This window comes from Atta colombica, unplaced genomic scaffold (genome assembly GCF_001594045.1).
Source record: "Atta colombica isolate Treedump-2 unplaced genomic scaffold, Acol1.0 scaffold35, whole genome shotgun sequence".
NCBI classification, from domain to species: Eukaryota; Metazoa; Arthropoda; class Insecta; order Hymenoptera; family Formicidae; genus Atta; species Atta colombica.
The window spans coordinates 947,083-954,786 of record NW_017259459.1 but is presented as its reverse complement, the minus strand read 5'-3'; the positions used below and the strand labels follow the sequence as shown (position 1 = coordinate 954,786).

The following is a 7,704-nucleotide window of genomic DNA, read 5'->3' as shown; positions in this document are numbered from 1 at the left end:
TTGTTATTTTACATATTTAGCAAAATTTACAAAGCGATAGAGATCATGAAATAACTAGAAAAGATAACTAATGATATTCATGAGCAATTCAGAAATTAAAACTAGAATTAGAAATATTGATTTTAATATCTCTAAAATGAGACATTAAATGTTTGAATTTCTAAACAAGATATTTATAAGAATCAGTCAAATAAATATATATATTTATAATTATAAAATGTAATAAATTTGATTTTAAATATTTGAATTATAGCATAAAGTACATCAAAATATATGATAATAAAGTCGCAATATTAATTTCATACGAAAGACTATTGATCTATTATTACAAATAAATAAGTGAAGTGAAAGCTTTATTTGATTAAAGCAGATCTCGGTGCTCAATATTTTAAAATGAATTTTAGTTTCTAATTCACGTAAAGTATACAAAACAACGCATCGATTTGTTGGTTTTGAAACAGAATCCTAAACTGAAACTGAAGTAGTTACGAACTAAATTAACAAGCAATTTAATATTATTACTTAGTATCTTAAACTACTGTGAAGAAACTAAATATGTAAGTAATAGTAGATAAGTAAATAAATCAATCTTATTTTTGAGAATCGATCTTGATGTTTAATAATTATGTAAATTCATTTTTTTGTTACTAGAAATTGTGCGATGTAGTTCATCGAATTTAATAACCTACTGCTAAATGTGAATAGGAAAAATGGTATAAACATTAGAAACAGTGAGATATTATAATGCTGAACAGAGTATGTCTTCGTTAAAAAAATTTTGTGGCCCTGAAAAGGGCCATTTGTATCAGATGCCAGATTACGATTATGCCTTCTTCTCGGTCTTCTTGGGTAGCAATACGGCTTGGATGTTCGGCAAAACACCGCCTTGAGCAATGGTCACACCGGACAACAGTTTGTTCAACTCCTCGTCATTGCGGATGGCGAGTTGCAGGTGACGAGGGATGATCCTAGTCTTCTTGTTATCACGAGCGGCATTACCAGCCAACTCCAAAACTTCAGCGGCCAGATATTCCATTACTGCAGCCAGGTAGACCGGTGCACCAGCGCCGACACGTTCAGCATAATTTCCTTTTCTCAGCAAACGATGGATACGACCCACGGGGAACTGCAATCCCGCCCTATTGGAACGAGACTTCGCCTTTCCCTTGACTTTGCCACCCTTGCCACGACCAGACATATTGCTCGATTAACGAATACGGTACAGGTATACTTTCTTCGAGAGAAGCGAGAGATTTGTGACGTTTCGCTGACCGAGCACTCCCTTTTATACCCCGCGAGGATAGCGCACTCCCCACCAATCGGCGCGCACAGCTGCTCTCCGACCTTCTGATTGGTGCGCTGTAGGTGACGTGGAATGGTATATATATGATAGTTTGGTTTGCGCTCCAACTCATTTTACCCGTGAATATCGAGAACGCTGTATCGTGGTTCTATCCGCAAACTTTCTGATTGTACGACAAAATGCCTCCTAAAGCCAGTGGCAAAGCCGTGAAGAAGGCCGGTAAGGCTCAAAAGAATATTAGCAAAACTGACAAGAAGAAAAAGCGTAAGAGGAAGGAGAGCTACGCCATTTACATCTACAAAGTATTGAAGCAAGTACATCCGGACACCGGAATCTCCAGCAAAGCTATGAGCATCATGAACAGCTTTGTCAACGATGTATTCGAGAGAATCGCCGCGGAAGCATCGAGATTAGCGCATTACAACAAGCGCTCAACGATCACCTCTCGGGAGATCCAAACGGCTGTGAGACTTCTGTTGCCCGGTGAATTGGCGAAGCACGCAGTCAGCGAAGGCACGAAAGCAGTAACCAAGTACACTAGTTCCAAGTAAATTGGAATTGACGACAAAAACGGCCCTTTTCAGGGCCAACAAAAATTCGAACGTTGACTTTTCTCTGGATTTCGTTTCTCTAAAATTTTATTCTGCACACAGAACATAAAGTATTTATATATCCTAAACTGATTTAATTTATATTCGCGAATTTAATGCCAAATATATGATTACCTAATACAAAAGTTCACTTATTTGATGCGTATCCTATCTATTAAAAATTAATTTTCTAATGTTTAGGATGCAAAATTGTTTTAAGTCTAAAAAATCGAAATGATACCCATGAAACAATTTTCATTTATTTTTATTTAATTTTTTATTCCTTTTTGTTTGTACATTTATGTCATAGTAAAATAAAACATAAAATACATTATAATTAAAATTAAAATTATATGTATTATATAAAATATCCTACTTGACATTCAACTAAAAATATTTATATTATAACTCACATTCAACAATATGAATCTAATATATAGGTGTTACATAATAGTTAATAACATTAAATTATAACGTAGATATTATACTTTTAGTTCGTGTCGACCGAGATGTTTTCGTTTATATTACAATAAAATTCTAGACATAAAATCTATAATAATTTTACATTTTTGCTATAAGTAATTCAGACAAATAGCATTATAATGTATATTTTCTATTTATATCGAGTTAAATTTAATCTTTTAATTATCAATAAATTGTCAAGTATATTTACTTCGTTTGTGAAAAACACGATATGTATTACAATTTTTTTATTCTAACGGATAAATTCAAGTTTCTCGCCTTATTTGTCGTCGTTACGACTGTTGCTGAGGGAAGAGAGAGCATGCCGTTCGATTCTAACATAGGATTGTTAGTCACGAATTGTAGGTCGACAGTATTTCTTTCTCCGGCAAGAAATAGCCGTGAAAGTAAAATTAACAAACTAACGACTGTATTTATAGATAGATGCAAGTTGAATTTTTATGTTCGACACTGCAAAGATTATGTACTTTCATACAAATGTTTGATTATCCAGACCGCAACTGTGCTGTTCTCGAAATAGATTTCGAACAATTAAATAATTGCGTAACGCACGCACGCAGAGTTATAGAATTGCGTGTTTCGCGAATATTCAAAGACATTCTCGACTTTTCAAGTCGAGAATGTCTTTGAATATTTCGACAACGCGTGACGTGGAACGTGGCGTGAAAACTATTGATAAAAAAGATACCGCATTGTGTTATCTCACAAGAAGTCTTACGTTGCAATCGAGTCGATGCATTTAACAATCGATTATAATGCGACAGAGAATAATATTTCATAAGTTCATTTTGCACAGGCAAGTGTCTTGATTCTTATCAACGCTCAATCAAATGCGTCTCGGAAAAACGTTTCGTTTATTTTTATTTTTATTTTCCAGTCGTACGGTTGCTTTTCGTCCTAACCTCTCAAAAATTTCTAAGTGTACAAGTTCAAATCGCGGTATGGCAACGGACACGAAATTCCTGTCGGATTCGAGAGTCGATTTAAGAGATATCTTCCGTTCCGCCGTGAAAGCGATGTCGCCGAACGAAATTATAAGGAGGAGAGTGAAACTCCGAGATAACGCTTTATACGTCGACGAGAGGAGTTTCCCGCTTAAAGGGGACGTTTATCTCATCGGATTCGGTAAGGCAGTTATGGGAATGGCTGTGGAGCTCGAGCGAGTGCTCGGCGACACTTTGAAGAAGGGCATTGTCAGCGTGCCGAGTATGTCGTGGGACGCTATGTGGGCCTTCGAAGATAAATCTAGCTTCCCTAAGTTGCACAACAGTAGGATAGACTATCGCGAAGGTGGCGTCAACAATCAACCTGATAACAGATCGTTGGACACCACACACGATATTATAGACCTGGTCGAAAAGTTGACCGAGACGGATACTCTGGTAGTATTAGTGTCAGGTGGAGGCTCCGCATTACTGTACATGCCGAGGCCCGTTCTGGATCAAAAAGATAAGTTGGAATTTTGTAAAAAGCTCCAAAACGCAGGTGCCGATATCACCGAGCTAAACACTGTGAGACAAAAGCTGTCTCTGGTAAAAGGCGGTGGTCTGGCACGTATGGCCTATCCTGCATCCATTATTACGCTAATACTATCCGATATTGTCGGTGATCCCATAGACTTGATCGCCAGTGGTCCTACTGTTTATAATCCGAGAACACCGGAGCATGTTGTTGCTATTTTAAAGAAGTATAACTTGTTTCAGTCACTTGAGGGTAATTTAAAGACTGTCATAACGTCCAAAGAGCCATTTAATGACAAACCGTTATTAAGTTCAGTTTCAACTAAAACTGCCACTAAACAGTTCAAACACGTAACAAATATAATTATAGGAAACAATACAATGGCTCTGGAAGCTGCAAAACTTGAAGCTTTGCGCAAAAAATTAACTCCAATAATCTTAAAGAATAATGTTACAGGAAGTGTACAAGATGTTAGTTCAGCATATGTTCATTTAACAAGTTTGATATGTCTCGTTTTGCTAAATGAGCTGGAGAGAAAAGAATTTTACGACAAAGTACGGACTATGCCAATACTTTCATTATCTATTGATAAAATCGACGAAATCTTTCATCATCTTATTGGCAATCTTGGTGGTATAGTTTTAATTGGAGGTGGAGAACCTACGGTTGTGGTAACAGGTCAAGGAAAAGGCGGTAGAAATCAGGAATTAGCTTTACGTTTTTCACTAGATTGGCTAGCAAAAATCAAAACTTATCCGCGACTTGTCGAATACGATGTGATGATGCTCAGTGCAGGTACTGATGGTCAAGATGGTCCTACTGATGCAGCAGGTGCATTTGGTTATCCTGCCATTGCGCCCGTAATGCACGATTTTTACGCAAAAATTAAATCTATGACTACCAAAAAAAATGCACAAGCGAAACAGGAAATAATGACAGACAGAAAAACGCAGGATTCGTACAGACGACAGCAAACGAGTAGATTTGTAACAGAATCTAATATTGAACAAAAAGGACGAGATTCCAATAGCACAATAGAAAAGTCTTCTCGAGAAGATGTTAATGAACATATCGATTTAGGATTAAAAATAATGGAAGTAGAACGCATGTTACCTGAAAATGCCTTACAAGAAAACGATACGTACAATTTTTACTCGCGCTTTAAGAAGGGGGCAGACTTAGTTAAAACGGGAAAAACTGGCACTAATGTTATGGATTTACATTTTATTTATATAAAAAAACGGCCATGCAAGTGTGAGATTAATTTCTCTGATAAACCAACATATGAAGAAGATATTTTGGACGTACATGATTTACACATTGACGCATTGACTATTGAAAAGTACAAGGCTGTGCTCCCTTAAAATTTGATAAAGATGAATTTTTACAAACTCCACCTTTAACTACTGAAACTAAAGCGAAAAAATCGTTTCTAAAAATTATTGATGAAAATTTTACAGATACGTGCTGTATTAAAAAACGTAAACTTAATTAAAAGTACATCAAGAATGTCTATAAAAAATCTTACGTTATATAATTATTGCATAATTGCGCTTTATAAAATAAATTACAATCAATATTTCATTTTGGAAGAAAATAGATAATTTATATTTTGTAAATACTGAAAACTTTTAAATATATAAAATATTTCAATTATATTTATGTATCAAGAAGGCACTGCTCAAAAATAAATAATCTTTTAGGCTACATTCCAAAACGTCCTCTCCAAAAAAAATTTTACTCGATAATATAATATTTGTACTATATGTAACATGTACTATATTTTGAGTAAAATTTTTCTCGAAGAGGACATTTTAGATTATGGCTTTAAATTATAATATTACTACATATCTATTTGCTTGAAGATATGACAATATATATTCACTATCATACATAGATATCTACAAAGATCATATAATATATATTTGTATATATGAATTATATTGTTTGTTGATTATATCAACATTTTTTCTTATAACGAAAAAATATAAAACTAATATTTCATAAAGGAATATATAATTACGTAGTAACATTTATATAATTAAACACAGTACACAACTTTGGTAATCTAATACTTTCTATTCCAATATTTTTATTTCATAGATATATTGTTTTTCTCTGTCAATTATTTTGATATAGATACAGAATTACTTTAATAAGGACTTTCAAAAGCTTCTTAAAATATTATTTGCTTGCTTATCTAAAGAGAAGAAAAAAATTTACTATATAAGTAGGATCTCTCTTCTACTATTGTTTACTAAGTGTCTGTGCATATAAATAAATATAAACTTTCTTTTATAACACGTTTATAAATTGTTATATAATATAATGATAAAGAGATTATTCATTTGTACATTACATTTCTTAGTCATTAGTGTGCATTTCAATCTAAAAATTTTAGATGCTAAAACTTTTTGTAATTATTAAGATTGCTGTTATTTATAAAAATTTTTAAATCAAAATATATATTTCGATATACCCTGACTTTTTTACTATAATTAAATTAGAGACTAGAGAGAAATGGAAAAATTAAATCCCAAATTTTTGGACGAAAAGCAGAAGATTGGCATAATCTTATTAACTATCTTATCTGCTAAAGATCCCAACTAAATAAATGATGTTTGACTAGCATATCACGAACTCCATCTTTTAAAGGCTGTGATTGTTCTTTTTTGGGCGGTAATTCCCAGTCGGGATTCAAGTTAAATGCAAATTGACTTAATATTCTTAACTCACATTTTATTTGCACCCAACCTGGACTATTTATGAAGCTCCACGGTTGATACCTAAACATTATATATACTATTATATATCATAACAGAAAATAGATATTATTAATAGTACACACAGATAATTTGTTTATACTTACCACTTTTGCACTACTTCTACACAGGAACATAAGACTTCGAGCCATAAATGAAGCACTTGTTCGTTTAAACCGAGACAAATGAGAGAACGTAATTTCACATCCATCTGAGCGTGTGCATTGTCGTGTGTTAAATTTACGGATTGGACACAGCGATATAATAACTGAAATATTTTCTTTATTATTCACTGAATGTAGAAAGCCTAAGAAAGAGACGTTAATGGTGTCAACTGATCACGTGATTCTGAGCAAAAATCACAAAAATTACATAGGTTGCATTCCGTTGCACGTATGATCATATTCTATCCTCTAAAGGATAAAATATCTTTATACGCATTATATAACACACAACGAAACGCAGTCGTAGGGTGCATTCCGAATTAAAGTGCAGAGATATCATTTTATTCTTTTTCGGTCTTTGGTGAATAACAAGGACAAATGATGCGCTTTGTACGTAATTCGGAACACAACTAGTTAACTACATAAAAAGAAGCATGTGATTAGTTGGCAGCTTTTTCTTAGGCTCTTTAATAAATATATACACAAGAAAAATGAATATAATTTGTAATACCTCTTCTGGTGTGAGAACCTTGCCATCTTCATCCAATCTGTATGTTTTGCACAGCACCAATCGACTATAAACAGAATTGAAGTCTTTTTCCACTTCTCTGTTAGAAGCTTCTTCTATAAATAACCACGGATGACACGGTCCACCCAAAAATGATGGTCTTTTCATTCCATGCTCTAAGACTGCTTTCACAGTGGGACACAATGTACCTCTTACTAAATCCGTAACAGCTTCGCTAACCGCATCATCTCCAGCGCATGTATATTGTTTACTACGTTCATCTAGCAATTCTACAAACTTAGCAGGAAACCATCCTAGAAATATATTATTAAACTAAAATATATTTTGAAAAAATTATCATTTAAAATAAGAAAATAAGATAATTCTTTAAAGATCTGTATAATTATCAGCATATACCTATTATAAAAAATAG

General features: G+C 33.6%; 4 protein-coding genes across 5 annotated transcripts in view; 2 read left to right on the top strand and 2 right to left on the bottom strand.

The window, feature by feature from the left end:
• Window positions 1–662: 662 nt before the first annotated feature.
• LOC108690680 (histone H2A) lies at window positions 663–1,235 on the bottom strand. Its single transcript, XM_018198083.1, has one exon. The coding sequence runs from the start codon at window positions 1,196–1,198 to the stop codon at window positions 824–826; it is 375 nt and encodes a 124-aa protein (XP_018053572.1). The 5' UTR covers window positions 1,199–1,235; the 3' UTR covers window positions 663–823.
• Window positions 1,236–1,426: 191 nt separating this feature from the next.
• On the top strand, window positions 1,427–1,953 carry LOC108690724 (histone H2B-like). The gene has a single exon (XM_018198159.1). It carries the CDS (start codon window positions 1,483–1,485, stop codon window positions 1,852–1,854), a length of 372 nt encoding a protein of 123 aa, XP_018053648.1. The 5' UTR covers window positions 1,427–1,482; the 3' UTR covers window positions 1,855–1,953.
• A 974-nt stretch (window positions 1,954–2,927) lies between these two features.
• Window positions 2,928–5,262, top strand: LOC108690706 (glycerate kinase). Its single transcript, XM_018198134.1, has one exon. The coding sequence runs from the start codon at window positions 3,207–3,209 to the stop codon at window positions 5,199–5,201; it is 1,995 nt and encodes a 664-aa protein (XP_018053623.1). The 5' UTR covers window positions 2,928–3,206; the 3' UTR covers window positions 5,202–5,262.
• A 1,106-nt stretch (window positions 5,263–6,368) lies between these two features.
• LOC108690704 (small G protein signaling modulator 3 homolog) overlaps window positions 6,369–7,704 on the bottom strand; it is a 5,191-nt gene continuing 3,855 nt past the window's right edge. The window contains exons 13-15 of one of the 2 annotated variants that reach the window (XM_018198131.1): window positions 7,275–7,585; window positions 6,707–6,867; window positions 6,369–6,623 (exon numbers count right to left, since the gene is read on the bottom strand). In XM_018198131.1, the coding sequence (XP_018053620.1) occupies window positions 6,431–6,623; window positions 6,707–6,867; window positions 7,275–7,585 (665 nt within the window). In that variant the 3' untranslated portion in view covers window positions 6,369–6,430. The remainder of the gene's footprint in view (window positions 6,624–6,706; window positions 6,868–7,274; window positions 7,586–7,704) is intronic. The other variant, XM_018198129.1, reaches the window with a different exon arrangement.

Excerpts from the sequence above, each read along its gene's own strand:
- LOC108690706 (XM_018198134.1), top strand. The coding sequence starts at position 3,207 with ATGCGTCTCGGAAAAACGTTTCGTTTATTTTTATTTTTATTTTCCAGT.
- LOC108690680 (XM_018198083.1), bottom strand. The coding sequence starts at position 1,198 with ATGTCTGGTCGTGGCAAGGGTGGCAAAGTCAAGGGAAAGGCGAAGTCT.
- LOC108690724 (XM_018198159.1), top strand. The coding sequence starts at position 1,483 with ATGCCTCCTAAAGCCAGTGGCAAAGCCGTGAAGAAGGCCGGTAAGGCT.